General features: G+C 38.0%; 1 protein-coding gene across 1 annotated transcript in view; it reads right to left on the bottom strand.

Annotated features, from left to right (window-relative positions):
* Positions 1-20373, bottom strand: part of MYO6 (myosin VI) — a 98384-nt gene that overhangs the window by 17295 nt on the left and 60716 nt on the right. Inside the window, exons 18-26 of the mRNA XM_052645655.1 lie at positions 19335-19373; positions 17646-17739; positions 8353-8483; positions 8190-8267; positions 6229-6358; positions 4180-4270; positions 2479-2629; positions 788-996; positions 61-139 (exon numbers count right to left, since the gene is read on the bottom strand). Of these exons, the coding sequence (XP_052501615.1) occupies positions 61-139; positions 788-996; positions 2479-2629; positions 4180-4270; positions 6229-6358; positions 8190-8267; positions 8353-8483; positions 17646-17739; positions 19335-19373 (1002 nt within the window). The remainder of the gene's footprint in view (positions 1-60; positions 140-787; positions 997-2478; positions 2630-4179; positions 4271-6228; positions 6359-8189; positions 8268-8352; positions 8484-17645; positions 17740-19334; positions 19374-20373) is intronic.

Raw genomic sequence — 20373 nt, 5'->3', positions numbered from 1 at the left:
TTATAGTTTTGCAGATTCTATTTAGTAAGAATTCAGTCTGACTGCCTAGAAAGTACAGACCTGAATACGTTTTTCATCATCTTCTCTTTTCTTTCTTTCTTCTTCTTCTTGTTTTCTCTTTGCTTCCATCTCAAGTTTCCTAAAAAAAAAAAAAAAAAAAGATTAGAAAACTCTTCAAAAATTAACAGAAAATAAGAAACTCTTCAGAAGAAAGTTTAACTATTAATAAATAAATGTTACAAAATGGGAAGTCAAATTAACCTCCTGACTATTACATTATTAACTTATTTTTTGAAAAATAAAATCTAACTTTGATAGCAGCTCTTTAGAAACAAAATAAATAATTATATTCCATAACCTTTAACATCTCTGGATTAACTTGGTTACCAAGCCTACTTGTAAGGTCTTGATCACACTGCCTCTCCAATTAGACAACTCATATTCCTTCTGTTTGCCCTACTATGGCAAGCTTCCAAAATTTTATCAGTTTTAAAACTGCAAAGAAGTAGTTTCTTCCTAGATCATAAAATAATATGAAAGTCAGTTTCAAAAAGAAGTTAAGAAATCCTCAGGTGTGAGTTTAACCAAAATTCAGATTATAATTAAAATCATTTTATGTTATTGTAAAGTGAGCTTACTTTCTCCATTTTCAAACTTCTTCTAAAATTAGTATTTAAATATAAGAATATCACTTTTACAGATAAGAATATTCATTAACCACCGTCAACACTTCAGAGTTCACTATGGCGTCAGTTTCTAATCCAAGGCAACAACATAAATGCCTTACATCCGCCTTTCCTCCTCCTCCTTCCTTCGACGTTGCTCATCTTCTTCACGTCTTTTTCTTTCTTTTTCCATTTCTTCTTGAATGCGCCTCAGCCTTTCTGCTTCTTCCTCCTGCTGCTTTTTCTTCTGTAATGCGCTGAGAAGGACCTCTGAGCTTTTAACTAGAGCATCATACTCTTTCTGTATCTGTTCCCTTGTCATCAGCGTGGACTTAAAGAAAGAATACAATGGACGTGCACTTAAAAAGTTATCTCTTCTGTTGTACAACAGTGAGAACACACTGAACACCACTGAAGTGTACATTTAAAAACTGGTTAAAGTGATAAGTTTAATGGTATGTGTTTCACCACAATTAAGAAAACAAACCACCATGCACATACACGGCAAAACTGAAAAAGCTGGTAAGCAGGAGGCCCATTATCTTTTTATTGCTTAAATATTAAATAATACTTAAAATTTTAAGTTATCTCCATGAACAAAATTTGAGTCTACTTCCTATCAAGTAATCAAGTATCTTAAGAGTATACTGTGCACAAACTAATATACTGTAGTTAAAGTTTATTTTTTAAGATATGATTAATTTTGCCAGAATTTACTACTCTTTAATATTAAGGATCAAATAATACATTGGGAATATTTAAGAAATTATCATTATACCCAAAATTGTTGGATGATTTTCTTAAATGTGGCTGGGTTGATTTTAATTGATTAATACCACATAAACAGGGGTGGCTCTGGACAGATCTGTAAAATCAGCTAAGGCTATCCAAAGCATTTTCAGTTTTCTCTTGACTTCTTTCTCCATTCTTACTCCAAGATTTATCATTATCTGTAGAAAATATCTAAAAGTCTCACTTTAAGATATTATATCTCACATAACTGCAATGAATTATGAAAGTCAATGAGAAAAACAGAGGCCCTAAAATATAACAGAAAATGATACAAATAGACGAACATAATCAACAAACAAGCACAAAGAAAAAATTTTCAATCCCACTAGTAATCAAACAAAAATCAAAACCAAAGATGCCCTCTCGCTTTTTTTCTTACAAAATATGGGAGAAAATTAATTGTTATTTCATGAAAGTTAAGTAATTTATGATATAGCCTACATGAAAATAATTTAATAATAGGGACGAGGCAATAACATAATGATAGGAATGTGAAATAAAATGTACCTTATAAGAACGGTGCAAAAATATGTGCATATAAAATAAGACTGAGAGGAATATGCAACAGTATATAGGTGAATGTGTTAGTGTGAGGGGTAAAGAAGTGGGGGAGATTTTCTCCAAATTTTTGAGACTATTACTTTTAAAATTTAAAAATTAGTTTCTGAAAGTAGAAAAACATGAAACAAAATAAAACAGTTTGCATTAATTTTCTCTCTGAAATGATTTTGCAAAAGCTTACCAAAAGAGTATAATATTTTAGTTAATATTTTGGAAAAATCTTTCCTAGCAACAAATGAACTGCACAAAAATTGTCTTCACTTTAATTTTTTTGCTATGAAAAATTTCAAACACAGAGTAGAGAAAATAATATGACTATCACTTATCACTGAGACTCAACACATCTAACAGTCTGTATTTTTTTTAAAAAAGGACATTTTTCTATAAAATTTCAATATAGTAACAAAAAATATTAAACTGTTTTTAAAAGTCAAAAGTCATTTGGGTTAAAACTACATACCTTAATTTTGGCCATTAAAGCATCAATAGAAATTTCAAGGTCCTTGACCTGTTTATTCATCTCTGGTTTTCCATCTTTCAATGCACTTACTACTTCATTAAATTTATGGAGCCGTTTTTTCAGTGTGCCCACCTTAACCAGGCCATCAATGCTGCAAAGATAATACTTTATCACTTTAATTCTACCATTTAATCATACAAATAGATTTTTCATTTTAATTAAATGCTAAAAATATGACTAAACAGAATACTTCTGTTTTCATGTTATGCGATATATTTTTTTTTAAGGTCTCTTGTTGAGGGTAAAAGAAATCATCAAGTATGGATGTGAATGACATTAATGTCTGTCAGTAAGATTTAAGACTTCTATACTTACACTGAAGAATTTGAGAATTCAAACTACAGAAAAACTTTAAAGAGTAATTGCTTTGAAAATGTGTTATAGATGAACAGTTATTCAGACCTCCACATTTAAAATTTCTAAATTAATAATAAAAGAATCAAATAAGAAATAAAGGCTAAATTTACAGTGACACAGTACAATTCCTACAGATAATCTTGAAAATTATGGTAAAAATATTAATGAGATGTTTTTAAAAACAATGTCAATTTGACATTTACTAATAAACTCAAGTCACTAAAATAATCAGAATAAAACAGCTCCTTTCGATCTCTTATACTGTTTTCATTTCTCTAACCTAACCCTTATGGCAGAATGTGAAGAAGAACTAAAGAGCCTCTTGATGAAAGTGAAAGAAGAGAGTGAAAAGTTGGCTTAAAGCTCAACATTCAGAAAACTAAACTAAGATCATGGCATCCAGTCCCATCACTTCATGGCAAATAGATGGGGAAACAGTGGAAACGGTGGCTGACTTGATTTTTGGGGGCTCCGAAATCACTGCAGATGGTGACTGCAGCCATGAAATTAAAAGATATTTACTCCTTGGAAGGAAAGTTATGACCAACCTGGACAGCATATTAAAAATCAGAGACATCACTTTGTCAACAAAGGTCCATCTAGTCAAGGCTATGATTTTTCCAGTAGTCATGTATGGATGTGAGAGTTGGACTATAGAGAAAGCTGAGCAGCAAAGAATTGATGCTTTTGAACTGTGGTGTTGGAGAAGACTCTTGAGAGTCCCTTGGACTGAAAGGAGATCCAACCAGTTCATCCTAAAGGAGATCAGTCCTGGGTGTTCATTGGATGGATTGATGTTGAAGCTGAAATTCCAACACTTTGGCCACCTGATGCAAAGAGCTGACTCCTTGGAAAAGGCCCTGATGCTGGGAAAGATTGAGGGCAGGAGAAAGGGATGACAGAGGATGAGACGGTTGGATGGCATCACCAACTCAATGGACATGAGTTTGGGTAAACTCCGGGAGTTGGTGATGGACAGGGAGGCCTGGTGTGCTGCGGTTCATGGGGTCGCAAAGAGTCAGACACGACTGAACGATTGAAGTGAACGGAACTGAATCTATGCTATTTCAAACCCTTTTACAGAATGAAGCAAGTAATGAATGAATGAGTGAAGAAATTAATTAATTAATATCCAATAAGTAACAGACTAACACATCTTTTTACAAAGAACACGAGGAGAAAGAAAACTCTGAGTACGCAAACTGCTCTTCATTTTGACCTTATAGCCATTTTATATTAGGGATAAACAGGTATCTTGGATTCTTTAGACTCTATTCATCTTACCGAGGTTTGTGTCTCCTTTTGCAAAGCCACATTCGAATAGTTTTCTGCATTTTAATGCAGGCTTCAGCTCGATATTTTATTTTGTTTTTCACTAAGTGTAAGAGAAAAATATAATGATAGAAAATTATTTACCTTAAATTAGACTTCCAGTATTTCTAAAAACCACTCATTTCCACAAAGCAATTCTCAAGAAACATAAACATCTTGATGAACGTATTATACCAGACATCAAAATTGGCACAATTCTTTAGTCCCTTAAACTTCTTAAAACAAAAAGTATATCAACTATCTGGCTAAGGGTACAGTTTAAATAAGCTGTTTCCTTGTTACACTACAGTAATGTGTCCCAAACTGTCCTATGCAATACTGGCTTAGGAAATGTTAGAACGTGTGTCTTCTTTCTTTTTTACTGGGTGCACTTTTTTCCACTGCTGCATGTGAGCTCTCTGGTTGCAGCGAGCTGGGGCTATTCTTCACTGTAGTGGCTTCTCAACAGGACAGCGGAGCACAGGATCTAGCTGCCCGGGCGTCGGTGGCTGCAGCGGACTCCGGAGTGCAGACTCAGTAGTGTGGCACACGGGCTCAGCTGCTCCGTGCATGTGGGACCTTCCCAGACCAGGGACTGAACCCGTGTCCCCTGCATTGGCAGGCAGATTCTTAACCACTGTATCACCACGGGAGCCCAACAGGTGTGTCTTGAAAAAAGGATTCACCTGTCAAATGAACTCAGGAAAAGCTATCTGCTATGCCTCCTTCTGAAGATTCACAATGAACATACTGAGTGTGGCCTCTAAGGATCCTACCACAAAGGACTCTACTTAACTTCAGTCACTCAGAATATCCTAGACTAATCTGACATGGAGACATTCCCCATTAACATCCTGCAACGATTCTGTCTACTTAGTGACTTGACCACTGCACAATACAGTCTACAAAGGAATAGTATAGTAGAAATAATGTTAATAAAATATGTTTTCCATCACAATACAATGTTTAAAGCTGAAAGCATTTAACTATAGTGAAAAGTATGTTCATATTTCAGTTAGAAAGTGATGGGGAAACAGCTTCTGTTATCTTTTTTATTATAGTTTTGTTTTATTTATATTACAGTTGACTAACAAGACCTCATGGTTGCATGTTGCTTGTATGGTTCCTTCCCTTTAGGTCAAAGGAATTTTTTTTTTATTAGTAAGCAGAAATGTACTGAATCCTTTTCCTGTGCCTCTAGCACTGTTCCAGGTAAGGTAGAAAGTTGGGCAGGGGTTTAAAATTTTAATCAAGTTACTGACAATACTCCCTATGACTAAAGGTTTTGCATAGACCACCACCATCAGGTAACCCACAATTATTCTGTTCCTCATCCTTGTTTTAGGTCAGAGATAAGTAGTTGTTGTAACATTCTAAGACTTTAGACTTTGCCCTGTATTAAAGAAAAGATATAACCAAAGCCTTTTAATTACAGACTCTGGGAAGATAAGCCTGGGAAGCCAGGGAAACCAGTTTGGGGGCCGCTGAAGTCACTATGCAGGCTGGGGAGAGGGGCTCCACGAAGAGAGCGGCAACAAGGAGCAAAGATGTGCAGTTTGGAGGGTGAATCAGCAGAGTTTGGTGACTGGCATGATTTCAGGGACAAGAAAGAAGAGACAGTACAGCTGAAATTTTCAGTGTGTATTCTGGTGATGCCATGTGGGTGGAAAGAAAACTTCTGGTTTAAGTCCCAGAGACTGGGGTATCGTGAGGGGAGAGGGGCGCAGAGGAGAGAGGGAAAGAGTCAAGATAGTGAGATAGAATTTTTAGAACAAGATGAAGTTAATTATAATACATGTGATTAAAGAAGCTAAGTGTCATACACTCAAGGGAGTGAGCAAGTCCCCAAGGACTAATTTATCACATACTGCATGTAAGGTGTTACGTGAGGAACCAGGGACGCAGCGTGAGTGACACAGTCCCTGTGGCCTGGCTCTCGCCACTGAGACAAATTAATAACATTCCACAAACCAGCTCGTTTCCAACATAATTCCAGGTCTGAGAGTGGAACAAAACACCTACGTTTGATGACGGACAGCGAGCACCATTGGACCTTCTTCCAGCGACTGCAGATTAGCCAGTGGTTGACCCTCTTGACCAGCTCTGCTAAGTGGTCAGGGTCAGACTTCATAATCTGATCAAACTCTGCAAACTGGGAAATCAAATAATTGACTAATAATATCAAAAGACAGATGTGCTTAAACACACAGCGAGATACAAAATAACCAGAATACAAATCAAAATCTAGCTTTCTGTATGGGGTCACAAGCCCGTTACACAGACATGTCTCAGTGGCGTTTCACAGCAAACCCAGACACACGTGACTGAATTTTGCTGCCCTCTCTTCCTTCCTCCAGGACTTGTTGTGTAGAGGTTACGGGGAAGGTGAGTTACTCATTGCTAGTTAGCAGACTCAATAATAGAAAGTAGGAAAAAAAATCTTAAATGACCATTATAGATGACGGGCAAAAAGGTTTTATGGCGAGAATGAAAAAGAGTCTAATATATCTCTGAACTGGCTCATCCATATTCCCAGATAACTGTACAAGTGAAGGTCAGCTCTATAAAACCGGGTACCACCAAAGCTACCGTGTCTCTCCCAACCCCATCCTTCTTTTGGTCAGAAAGAAGAAACTGTTACTAAGAGACAGACAACACAAATAAAACATCTATTAGGTTATTAAGTCACAAAATGCATTATTTTCACAATCTACCACCAAATTACATATTGATTTCTATCCTTTACCGAACATCCCACTACAATATATTGAGGATGTCACACACCTATCAAAATAACAGCTTCTTATAATCAAAATTAAAGGTAACAAAGATTAAAGATCTTTGAGAACTTGTCCTGTGCCTGCACTGTGTCCTTCTGACTGATTAATTTTTCTGGAGGCAGATAAAACCAAGTGCCTTCTCTATCAAGCCATAAATCCCTAAAATAGTTATTACAGATCTGAAATAAGAAATGTTGAGTTTCTGATAAATATGTATGATTACAGCTAAGCCAACTATGAATACTCATATATTCATTTTAATTTGCTTCCATTTCTGATAAGAGATGATACAGGTTTTCTGCAGTAAAAATATTCATAGGAAAGGGCATACACTGGTAATGCATTACACAGATTTCATCTCATGCCTCAAAATGTGAAATCAGATTTATATATCTGATAAATTTAGCCTTCAAGGCACTAGAGATATTCATGAATGATTTTGCTTAGTCAAACAAGTATAGTGTCTATTACATAATAATAATTGTGTTTAAAATTATGAAAAAGCAATATTCAATCAATATTAAGGAAGTCAAGAATGGTGAAAATACTATGAATAGACTGTGAATGGGAAGTAAGTATTTCTGCATCGTATGTATTTAGTCATGAAATATTCCATAGCTCAATTCTGTATCATAGCACAAGACCAGTGCAAGGATCTGTAAATGCTAAAACTATGGGTAGCCTAAGAAAACTGTGTTAGTACAAAAGTATGCATACAGCCATCCCTTCTACGATTTGACAGAAGTTGCACACACTCCAGTCTAATTTTCTATATGCTATACATCTGTCATGCTCTAACAGATCTCGTTCTCACAAGGAACACTCAAAAGTACTGTGAAACTTTTAATTACTGAAGACCGAATCAATGTTTTAGAAAACCTTTCAACTTGTTTAAAATAGAAGTATTCCTGGTTAACCCTTATTTTAAGTAAAAAATTCAACTAAACAATCCTCTGATTCCAATACTTCCAAAGCTAGAGGGAAAAAAAAAAACAGAAACAAAACCTCTATAGAGTGCTATACATTGGAAACTTCTCACCAGGGGGAAAATGTTGTGTATGTGTGTCCCATATATATATATATGCATGCTCTAAGCGATTATCTCATTTAAGAATAAAATAAATCACTAAACACTTAAAAATATTCACTGACTCCAACTGTCCATACTAAATATGTTACAGTTTAAAATAAAAATGCATTTACCTTGCCAGGTCTAAAAAATACTTTAGTTAACCCAAACTTGTAGTCGACTTCATTTAAGCCCAAAGCTTTAAAAAGAGCCTGAAAAATAAAAGTTAAATGCCTATTAGGAATTAATAAGAAAGAGTTTATAGCTAATAAATCTCAATTTAGGTAGTATTTATACCTTACAAAATAGTCTTGGATCTAATCTTGCAAGTTTATCTGGCATATACTTTTTATACATGTTGTAGAGTTCGTGAAATGAAGCTCGTGATGGGAAACCGCCTTGCATCAAGTCCAAGACAGACACCATACCTAGATTCATAAACAAACACAAGTTTTACTGCCAATCACCGTACAGAAGTCCAAAGATAATTTGCAAGTGATCAAAAAATTTTACAAATTAAACGGGGTAATTTACAGAAATTATCCGCAATGAAATATTACATAGAAAATATCATACTTACATCATGTTTATGTTCCCAACTTATCCACCACCTAAAAACTACTGCAACCAAATTTCATCTCTAGCCTTTTAAAACATATTCAATGTTGATAATATTTAGTGCTGCTAAGACTGTGAGGGGAAATTACTTTTTAATACACTATTTCTGGAAATAAAAGATGCTTCAGGATTTTCAGAGCAGTGCTACAGAATCTGTCAAATTTAAACACATGCATATTTTCTGTTTTAGTGATGACACAGATTTCTCCAGCAGAAATAAATGAAGATATCTACAAGTGATGTTCATTGTGTCCCTGTGTGTAAGGCAAAATATTAGAAATAAAATAAATTGCAAGAAAATGAAAATAAAGTAAAACTAGCTTGACTATATTTTCTAGAAATAAACTACTGGTCTCTTGAAAATTCAAATGTAGTTTGTATCTTTTTTTTCTGCTGGAAACCTTTGGGTCACAGTATAGAAGGCAAAGACCTGCATTTGCTATTTTCCAAGTTCTGAGATTACTTCTGGAATAAGATTAAGAGTTTCCAAGACGAAGTCAAACATATTTCCTGGTTCTCATCAGCGCTTGAAGCAAATGGAGAAGACAGAAGACTATGTCACTCTAAAGACCCCCATTTCATTCACCTCTCAAAGGAGCTAGTCTACCGGGGTGAAGAGTCTACAGGATGACTATCGACATTCAGTATAACTTCAGTAAATGACTAATTTGAGCCTTGAGTCAGTGTGAGCTTTCCATGGCAGGAACAGCATAAGAAAAGGGTCAACTATTGATAATACCAGGACGTTTGTTTATAAAAAGACGTGGATTTCCGTCTACAGGACGATTTAAATCAATGAAGAAAATAAGATTATTCAATAAAAAGTGTTAGGACAAATGGTTAGACATAAGGAAAACAAAGATAACATCAGATCTGTACCTCACTCCTTATAACCAAAATAAATTTCTGCTGGTCAAAAATTTAAATTAGCAAAATAAAATTATAAAGTATTCTTAAATGGGTAGGTTTTTATTTTAAAATAATCTCACTGGAAAGAGAGGCTCTCTAGGCAATCAGATTGAATTTTAATCTGACTGGCAAAGGTGTAAAACCCCAATAATACTTAGTAGGAAAACACACATGTACATTCTTAGTGGGAGAGTAAACCAGTGTCACAGTTTCAGATGGCAATTTGGAATAAGCATTTATATTATTAATATTAAATGGTAATAAAGGTTATCACTTTGATGATTTTTCACTTCTATGAATCTATCCTACAACTTGTCACATATGTGGGCAAAGATACACATCAATTCACTGGGTCACTGCTAGTAAAACAAAACACAGAAATAACTTAAATACTAATCAAATTATACTACAATCATATGACAGAATATGATATATTAATTAAAAATAATAGGGCAGAACTTTAGCAAGTATAAAAAATATGTTCAAGGCACAGTTAAATGGTCACCTTTTTGAAGTGAGACTTCTTTTTACTTATATTATTCTGTACCATTTAATTTTTGTTACAGTGAACATATATAACTATTATAATTTTCAATATAATTATATAATATATACAATATATAATTAATATTTACTACTATATAACATGTTACATATTATCATAAAATAAAGTTTAACACTAAATTAAATATAATATTAAATTTAACTTAATATAATGGAACACATAAAGGCAGTTGTTCTTATGGAAAGAAATTTCCAGAACTAGATTGAGGCTCTGGCTCTGTTTGGAGAAATAAAAGTAAGGTTTAATTGGTACTGTCAGAATTGTTGCCCATGTACATCAAATAAAGAAGCACCCTTAGAAGTGTGAGCGTCGTCTGAGTCTCTTGGCTTGCCCTACCACTGCAGACAACATAGGAAGTGGCTCACAGTTCATTAAGAATTTCATGGAGCTTAACAAATTACCAAGTCTGTGGTTGCTTTCTCCAGACTTGAAGCTAATTTACTCTAAAGATACTGTGAGGCTTAAAAATATAAGAATCACCCAACCAAGTACCCTTCCTTCTAGAGATTCCCATGCCCGGCTTTTCCTCAGGGGAGTCTAGTGAGGAGCCTCCTGGCACAGTCCCGGCTGGCCATCCCCAGAACCCTCTCTGCTGCCATGCACGGAGCACGGCCCCCACGTTACAGGAAGACCTGCCTTCTCTACCTTTCCGCTACTTTCCTGGGGCTGGCTGATCAGAAGATAGTCCCTTTAGTAAAAGCTGTCCTAAATTAATTATTCTCCTTAAATTGGGGAAAAAATAGAAATGGAAAGGCAAAGGAGAATTCCAATCTTAGATGTCTTTATTTTAAAAGTGTCACAACTATTTTTATTTCTACCAGTTATTGGTAAATTTTTTTGCTTTTTCTCATTACCTAGTCATACAATTACCAATTCTAAGCCATTTTACTGCAATTATTAAAAAAAAAATCAAACCATTATGAATTGGTGGCATCTATTAAACTGCCAACGTATCTTGTTAAAATGAACTGCTTACTGAAAGAGGAATCCCAGCTAAGGCATGAGTGAGCCCACATTCTGCTAATCTAATAGTGTGTAGTGCAAATCTAAACACACTTGACTTGCCAGGACACTGGATGTTCAGTAGGAAGTAAATGATATTACGTTAGGCTAACTGAATCCTACAGAGAAATTTAAATGAGGAAAATAACCAGACTCCAGGCAAAAATGATCTGAAGAAAACATTACAAAAACACAACTATACATATGTAGGAGTTAAACAGACATCATTTATTTAACCTTCTGGTGGTGGTGGTTTGGTCACTAAGTTGTGTCCAACTCTTGCAACCTCATAGGCTGTAGCCCACCAGGCACCTCTGTCCATGGATTTCTCTGGCAAGAATACTACAGTGGGTTGCCATATTTAACTTTCTAGTATTTGCTAAAATCAGTCAAGAATAAATCTTTATTTCCTAGCCTGTGTATTTCATTCAACACATATTTACTAAATCTAGTATATGCTTTGCACTGCCAGGAAGCAGGAACATGCATACAAGTCAGAACGGTTTCTGCCCTCAGGAGTTTACAGATGAGAGAAAGGAGAAATTAAATAAAATCTGTGACTTTGAAATGAAAGTGCTTGGCACCCTTTACTCGGGCCCCCTTCCTTGCTGGGGCATCAAGAAAGGCTTTCACGAGGAAAAGGACAACCAAGCCCAGACGTGAACAACAAAGACAAAGGGGAGAAGAGAGTTTATCAAACAGGAAGCAGCAGATGCAGAGGCCCCGAGACTGGAGGGAATACAGGGCATTTAAGGGACTGAAACGAAGGCCAGAGCAACTGAAGAGCAGAGAGGAAACAGGGGCAAATGGGCCCACGGGCCAGACCACAGGGGCTTCACAAGCTGCGAGAATTCTGCTCTTCACCCCAACCAGAGTCAGAAGTCAAGCAATGAAAAAAACAAAAAAATTAAAAATTAAAAAAAAAAGAAGTCAAGCAATGAAGAGCCATGCTCAGGTGTGAGTTGTAAGGCAGTAATTCTGGACGTATGTGGAGAACAGACCAAGCAGATGTAAGGAGGATAGTTAAGGAACTTCAGCAAAGAGCCAAGTGACAGCTTGAATTAGGGAGTCCTAAGGCTCACTGTTTGCTAGGAGAGAAGATCTTAAATGTTCCCACCACAAGCAAGCAGTGGTAATTATGTGGCCCAACAGGACTGAGCCAATGCTATGGTGGTAACCATTTGGCAATGCCTAACTGTATCAAATCAACACATGCACAACTCGAACTTCTACGATGCTGCATGTCAATTATATCGCAGCAGATCTGAAGGAGGAAAAGACACACTCCTTAGGTCACATGGAAGGGGGCTTCGGGAGCCTTAGACTGAGAACACATGCCTAGGCCGTCCAGTGTGGCAGCTGCTGGACACATGCTCTGTAGCTGCACTAGCCACATGTCACTTGGTGGTGGTGATGGTTAGTCGCCCAGTCATGTCCGACTCATGGACTGCAGCACGCCAGGCCTCTCTGTCCCTCAACCTCTCCCGAAGTTTGCCCAAGTTCATGTCCATTGCATCGGTGATGCCATCCAGCCATCTCATCCTCTGACACCCTCATCTCCTTCTGCCCTCAATCTTTCCCAGCATCAGGGACTTCTCCAGTGAGTCAGCCGTTTGCATCAGATGACCAAAATACTGGAGTGTCAGCTTCAGCATCAATCCTTCCAGTGAGTACCCAGGGTTGATTTCTCTTAAGATTGATCCCCTTGCTGTACAAGAGACTCTCAGGAGTCTTCTCCAGCACCACAATTCAAAGGCATCAGTTCCTCGGTGTTCTGACTTCTTTACAGTGTCAGCTTCAGCATCAATCCTTCCAGTGAGTACCCAGGGTTGATCTCTCTTAAGATTGATCCCCTTGCTGTACAAGAGACTCTCGGGAGTCTTCTCCAGCACCACAGTTCAAAGGCATCAGTTCCTCGGTGTTCTGACTTCTTTACGGTCCAGCTCTCACAACCGTACGTGACCAATGGGAAGACCATATAGCCTTGACTATACAGACCTTCGGAGAAGGCAACGGTAACCCACTCCAGTACTCTTGCCTGGAAAATCCCATGGATGGAGGAGCCTGGTAGGCTGCAGTCCATGGGGTCGTGAAGTCGGACACGACTGAGCGACTTCACTTTCACTTTTCACTTTCATGTATTGGAGAAGGAAATGGTAACCCACTCCAGTGTTCTTGCCTGGAGAATCCCAGGGATGGGGGAGCCTGGTGGGCTGCCGTCTATGGGGTCGCACAGAGTCGGACACGACTGAAGCGACTTAGCAGCAGCAGCAGCATACAGACCTTAGTTGGCAGAATAACATCTCTGCTTTTCAATACACTGTCTAGGTTTGTCGCGTGTGACTATTTAATCTTTTTTAATTAAGCACAATTAAAAATTCAGTATCTAACTCATATTAGTTACATTTCAAGGGCTCAACAGCCACAAGTATCTAGTGGCTGCCATACTGCACAACACGGGTACAGATTATTTTCACCTCCACAGAAAGTCATATCAAACAGAAGTGAGAAGAACAGCCCCAACAAGGGATACCCAGGTGGAAGAAGACGACCCTGCAGAGCAGGCAGGAATGGCCAAGCATTCAGGAGAAGCAGGGACACATGCTGGTTTAGAAGCGAAGGAAAGGCGATGTTACAGGGACAGAGCGGAGCCTGACGCTGCTGCAGTCCACTGAGATAAGGTCTGCAAAGAAATACCTAATTCAGGATCACCAGAGATCCTACCCAGAATCACCCTGGTGGAAGCTGATTTCTCCTGGGCTCAAGAGTGAGTAGAAGGCAGGAAACTGAGAAAGCGAGAAGAGAATATTCTTGGAGAGAAAAGCAAAACCTGGAGAACAGTAAGTAAGGCCAGCGATGGGGAGGGAGCGGGAAGGAGATGTTGCTGAGAGAGAAAGAAGATGAGGTTCAGAGGGAGAGGCCGTCTCAGAGCTTCAGTACAGGTCGTCAGTACTCAAGGTTCCTGAGAAGGCAGGGAGGGATGAATCCAAAACAATACAGTCTCAATAAGGAAGAGAGGCACTTTCTACTTTCCATCAGGAGGGAAGGTATGCAGGTAGCATACAGGTATGCAGGCAGCACACAGGTAAGCACACAGGCAGCACACAGGCGTTCAGCTTTTGAGTAAAAAAGAGGTGAGGCTGCCTGTTGGCAAAGGTTCAGGGCAGGGTGAGTCAGACTGGTCTCTGGGGAGAAACAAAACCTGCTGGCCAGGGAAACTCGGTGGGTGGGTATGAGAGCCCTTTGAAGGTTAGTGATCATGAGTTTACAACAGCACCAATCTGCCTTGCCCATGCAGATGAGGAGAAAACCACTCATCGACAGGGGTAGACACAGCTGAAAGCTGAAGAATTGATGCTTTTGAACTGTGGCGTTGGAGAGTCCCTTGGACTGAAAGGAGATCCAACCAGTCCATCCTAAAGGAAATCAGTCCTGGATATTCATCGGAAGGACTGATGCTGAAGCTGAAACTCCAATACTTGGGCCACCTGATGCAAAGAACTGACTCATTTGGAAAGACCCTGATGCTGGGAAAAATTGAAGGCAGGAGGAGAAGGGAACAACAGAGGATGAGATGGCTGGATGGCATCACCAACTCAATGGACATGAGTTTGAGTGAACCCCAGGAGTTGGTGATGGACAGGGAGGCCTGGCGTGCTGCAGTCCATGGGATCGCAAAGAGTCGGACACGACTGGGCAACTGAACTGAACTGAACTGAAGCTTATATAATTGGGGGAGGGCTCTTTAAGAAATAACTATGCAATTATAAATTACAAAGAATATAATATCAGGTACAGGGTTTTGAAAGGAGACCATATAAATAAGGCACTCGAAACGAAAGCGACCTCAGCTTTCTAATAAATCTGCCGCCAAGAGGAGCAAGAAATGGAGTCAGGTTGGCAAGAGGGTTTCAGGAAGTGTCCCAAGCCTGAATTTATAGGAGGGAAAGGCCGTGCCCTGGGAGAGGCAGAGGTGGTATGAGAAGGACGGAGGATGGGCACAGGATAAAGAAAACAGTCCCGGGCCCCTGACCTGCATGACTGGGTCAGGTTTCGGTGTCCTTGCTTCTCACTCTATTACTTGTAAAAAAAATAATACTGAAAACAGCACAATGCCCTTGGCTCCCGTGGCCCTTTTCTGCACTTGGTTAAACCGTCACTCTCCACCCCTCACCTGGCCACGTCCGTCCTTTCTCAAGGGCACTGTGGTGTTTGTTTTTAATAAGCAGTAGAGTGAGAAGCAAGGGCAAAACCTGGCCCAGTCACATGGGGGACGAGCTGCTGTGGGGCTGAGAAGGCCGTGGCAAGAAGGCCGCAGAAAGCAACCACAGAGGAGGTCTGGGTTCACAGCTAAGGAGTTTGTTTGGTTTTCTGAATTATTTTTAACTTATTTTTTAATTGGAGGAAAATTGCTTCACAATAATGCAAATCAGCCATAATTGTACATATATCCCCTTCAGACATGAAACAACAGACTGGTTCAAAATTGGGAAAGGAGTGCATCAAGGCTGTATATGGTCAGCCTGCTTATTTAACTTACACACAGAGTACATCATTCAAAATGCCAGACTGGATGAAGCTCAAGCTGGAAGCAAGATTGCCGGGAGATATATCAATAACCTCAGATATGCAGATGACACCACCCTAATGGCAGAAAGTGTAAAAGAACTAAAGAGCCTCTTGATGAAAATCAAAGAGGAGAGTGAAAAAGCTGGCTTAAAGCTCAACATTCAGAAAACGAAGATCATGGCATCTGGTCCCATCACTTCATGGCAAAAAAATGGGGAAAAAATGGAAACAGTGACAAAGTCTATTTTCTTGGACTGCAAAATCACTGCAGATGGTGACTGCAGCCATGAAATTAAAAGATGCTTGTTCCTTGAAGAAAACCTATGACAAAACTAGACAGCATATTAAAAAGCAGAAATCAGTTTGCTGACAAAGGTCCGTATAGTCAAAGCTATGGTTTTTCCAGTAGTCATGTACAGATGTGAGAACTGGACCATAAAGAAGGTTGAGCACTTAAGAACTGATGCTTTCAAATTGTGGTGCTGGAGAAAACTCCTGAGAGTCCCTTGGACAGCAAGGTGATCAAACCAGTTCATTCTAAAGGAAATCAACTGTGAATATTCATTGGAAGGACTGATTCTGTAGTTCCAATACTCTGGCCACCTGAGGTGAAAGCCGACTCATTAGAAAAGACGCTGATGCTGGGAAACACTGAAGGCAGGAAGAGAAGAGGGCAACAGAGGATGAGATGGCTGGATGGCATCACCGACTCAATGGACATGAGTTTGAGCAAACTCTGGGAGATAGGTAAGAACAGGGAAGCCTGGTGTGCTACAGTCCATGGGGTAACAAAAAGTCGGACATGACTGAGCAAGTGAACAACAACCCCTCCCTCTCCCTCTTGAGCCTCCCACCCCTCTAGGTCATCACAGAGCACCAGGCTGGGGTCCCTGTGTTAAACAGTAGCTTCGCACCAGCTGTCTATTTTATACATGGTGGTGTATATATGTGAATGCTACTTTTTCCATTCATCTCAATTTTTCCTTTCCCTGCTGTGTCCACAAGCTTGTTCTCTGTATCTGCGTCTCCATTCCTTCCCTGCAAAGAGGTTCATTAATACTATTTTTCTAGATTCCGTATATATGAGTTAACATATGATATTTGTTTTTCTCTTTCTGACTTACTCCACTCTGTATAACAGGTTCTAGGTTCACCCAGCTCACTAGAACTGAGTCAAATGCATTCTTTTTTAATGGCTGAATTATATTCCATTGTGTACATGCACCCCATCTTCATCCACTCATCTGTCAATGGACATCTAGGTTGTTTCCATGTCCTGGCCATTGTAAAGAGTGCTGCTATGAACACTGCGGGGAGCGGGGTGGCCAGGGGTGGAATTCTCAGGTGGCACGGTGGTAAAGAACTCATTTGCTAATGCAAGAGACATGTGTTCAATCCCCAGGTCAGGAAGATTCCCTGGAGTAGAAAATGGCAACCCACTCCAGTATTCCTGCCAGGAAAATTCCAGGGACAGAGGAGGCTGGTGGGCTGCCATCCATGGGGTTGCAAAGAGTCTGACACAACTGAGCGCACACACACACCTACTATGAACACTGGGGTACAAACATTTTTTCAATTATGGTTTTCTCGGGGTATATTCCTAGTAGTGGGATTGCTGGGCCATATGACAGTTTTATTCCTAGTTTTTAAAAGAATCTTCATACTGTTCTCCACAGTTGAAAAGCTTTTATAAATTATACTTCAATGAGGTAAAAGATTATTGTGAAATGATACTATACACCAATATTGTTCAAATAATTTGTCCACCTTTCTCTTCTTATAAATAAAAGAATATAAAAGTCTTATTGTGCTTAAAAATAATCAAGATAGCTGTGAATTATCTGAATGCACTGGATATATTAAATTGTATTTGAACTAAATAAGACTCTTGATACACTCCAACATGGATTATAAAACAGAGAAATACCTGAACATTGAAGTTGAGACAGAATTTGAGCTCCTTCAAAGTCATGGCTTGTCATCTTTAAATTAGGCTTGATACAGCGAATAAAGCTTGCTCCCTAGAAGAATAAAGGTACTTTAAAACATAATACATGCAGCATTCTTATTTTTCTAAGAATTCCAGCAACTTTCAGAGCATATTATCTTTAAGTTATGAGCCTCTCTTAAAATAATCACTAAGGAACTTAAAACAAACTAGCATACTTTTACAATGTAAAGCATTTATACAGTAATAATGTTAGAAAAATACTGTTTTATATAGAGTGCCAAAAATTGTGTTATTGTAAAAAGAAGTCTTTCATAATAAAATGTTTCAATATATTTAAACAATATATTTCATAGGATGGCATACATGTGATTATACTCCACATTTAAATGTATTTACGTGCTATGTTGCTGTGATAAGAAAACTGCCCTATGACAAGATGAGCAAATAAAATTATGCCTCTTAAAATTTAGGGCAAAGTATTAATAAAATAAAAATCACTTTTCTCATCGTTCTGTTTTAGAAACATACAATAGGTCCCTGAGCTGCACTACTGTACGTCTCAAAGTTTTGTTAAATGGAATGTATTTTAAAACGCTTAAAGGCGTTCATTCAGAGTCAGTTACCAGAGTATGCTGAATGAGGCAGGGAGAACACTGCCACACACACAGCGAGGCTGTTGGGGACTGAAGCTAATACACTGAACGTCAAGTAACGGCTTCTCTTCCAAGTAGTCACACCCTGCAAAGCTGAACAGTTATATCAGCAATGATGCTCACTGCAAATGCTTTTAGATACTTTTTAGAAAAGCCTTTAAAAAAAATCACAACTATAACATAGTCATTTTACAGTAGCATCTTATTTGGGTGATAAAAATAAAATACCTCATCAGGTTTAGTTTTCAAAGAAGTTTCGTCCTTAAGAGATAAATGTTTGCAAACAATGAAGATATTTAAGAGAATTTCTTAATGGTTTCAAAAGCAAGTCTAACAATAAATTAAGCAATAATAGCACAGAGAATAAATATTTGGCTTTTCAAAATGACTACTTGAAAATGAAGAGTATTTAGTTAAGTTCTGTGGATTTGTTTAAAAAATAATCTCCTAAAGTCATGCTTCATTAACATAAGCCACATATCAAATTTCTTTCTATGGTGAGTTTTCTTTACACAAACAGAGGGAATTAAAATGTCCAGTTTTTTAAAAAGTCTCTGGGGAACTACTGCCTCTATTCTATGGCATAAAAATACTACGTCTGCTTTTTCCATATCAACACTGTCACGTCACGCTGTCGTGCAACACTGAATGTTACCACCAGAGAAATGAAATGAAAATGAATCACATGCACTGTCTTTAATCCTAAAAACTACATCTTCCTTCTCTATAATAACTAATTATTTTCACTCTCCTGAAGCTACAGGATAATCTTAATAACATTCAGAGAATTCTTTGTTTATAAAACAATTTGACTGCACATATACATTTGACTTGTCTTCAGAACAAACCTAACCAAAATGATAACCATTTTAAAAACTGATTTTCTTTCAATGAGGAAATTTTTTTTAATAAATTTTTAATTATTCCAGGTTTACTGTGCTTACTTTAATAATTACTAATAATAGTTTAAGAAGACCATTTAAAAACCCTGTTTTTTTTTAAGTATACTCACTGTACTTCGAAGTTTATCCAGAAGCAAATTTAACTGTGTCTGTAGAAGAAATCATTTCATTATTTCAGAAAGCAAAAGTACACAACACCCGAAGTAAAAATTAGCTCTTCAGCATGCAATAATGCTCATCTACAACATCTCTTTAACAGACAGTAACATGCAAAAATGTATGGCTAATACATAACACCAAGGACAATAACCTAAATATACAGAACTTGTGTAATTAAAAGACTGAAAATTAGCAACACTAGAAAACATACATGCAGGCTTGGAGGTGGGGTGAATGAGGAAAAAGGACACAAGCAATGAAAGAAGAAAATGCAGGTGTGACACATTCAAAAAGAAATAGACGGACCAGTATGTGAATAAGTGGCAAGCTGGGTGTAGCTTGTGTCTCACTCCATTACGAACGAGGGTATGTTTAAAATATCCACTCATGCTATATATTGGAACTGTTTTATGTACCACCTATCATAAATGAAACCAACCTGCCTACCTGTTGAAAGCCTCTTTACTGTTTTAAAAAATCTCTCATTTCAATTATTTTTAAAGGCTAGGACAATTTTCTCAAAGTAAAATTCACAATGGACACTATAAATAGTTACTGTGCTTTCCTTTTTAAAATATTAAGTGATTATAATTTACTCTGGCTCAGTACATTAAAATCATGTATTTGCTTTACTTCTCTGCAAAGTAAATTGTGTAAAACTGTTATACTGATTTTATACTGGGATGCTTTTTGTACTACTTAACAAAAGCTAAATTAACATATCTACTTATAGCTATATTTAGTAATAATAATAGGTATACTTTACTGAATGCTTTCTGAGTCAGACACAAAGCTTTTCACAGGTACTATCTAGTTTAATCTGCACAACTCTAATTAGGGATATATTAGTCTCATTTTAGGAGAAGGCAATGGCAACCCACTCCAGTACTCTTGCCTGGAAAATCCCATGGACAGAGGAGCCTGGTAGGCTGCAGTCCACGGGGTCGCACAGAGTCGGACACGACTGAAGCAACTTAGCGGCAGTAGCAG

This window comes from Budorcas taxicolor, chromosome 9, assembly GCF_023091745.1.
Source record: "Budorcas taxicolor isolate Tak-1 chromosome 9, Takin1.1, whole genome shotgun sequence".
Lineage (NCBI taxonomy): Eukaryota > Metazoa > Chordata > Mammalia > Artiodactyla > Bovidae > Budorcas > Budorcas taxicolor.
Note: the sequence above shows the minus strand (reverse complement) of the source record. Positions and strands in the feature narration are given on the sequence as shown.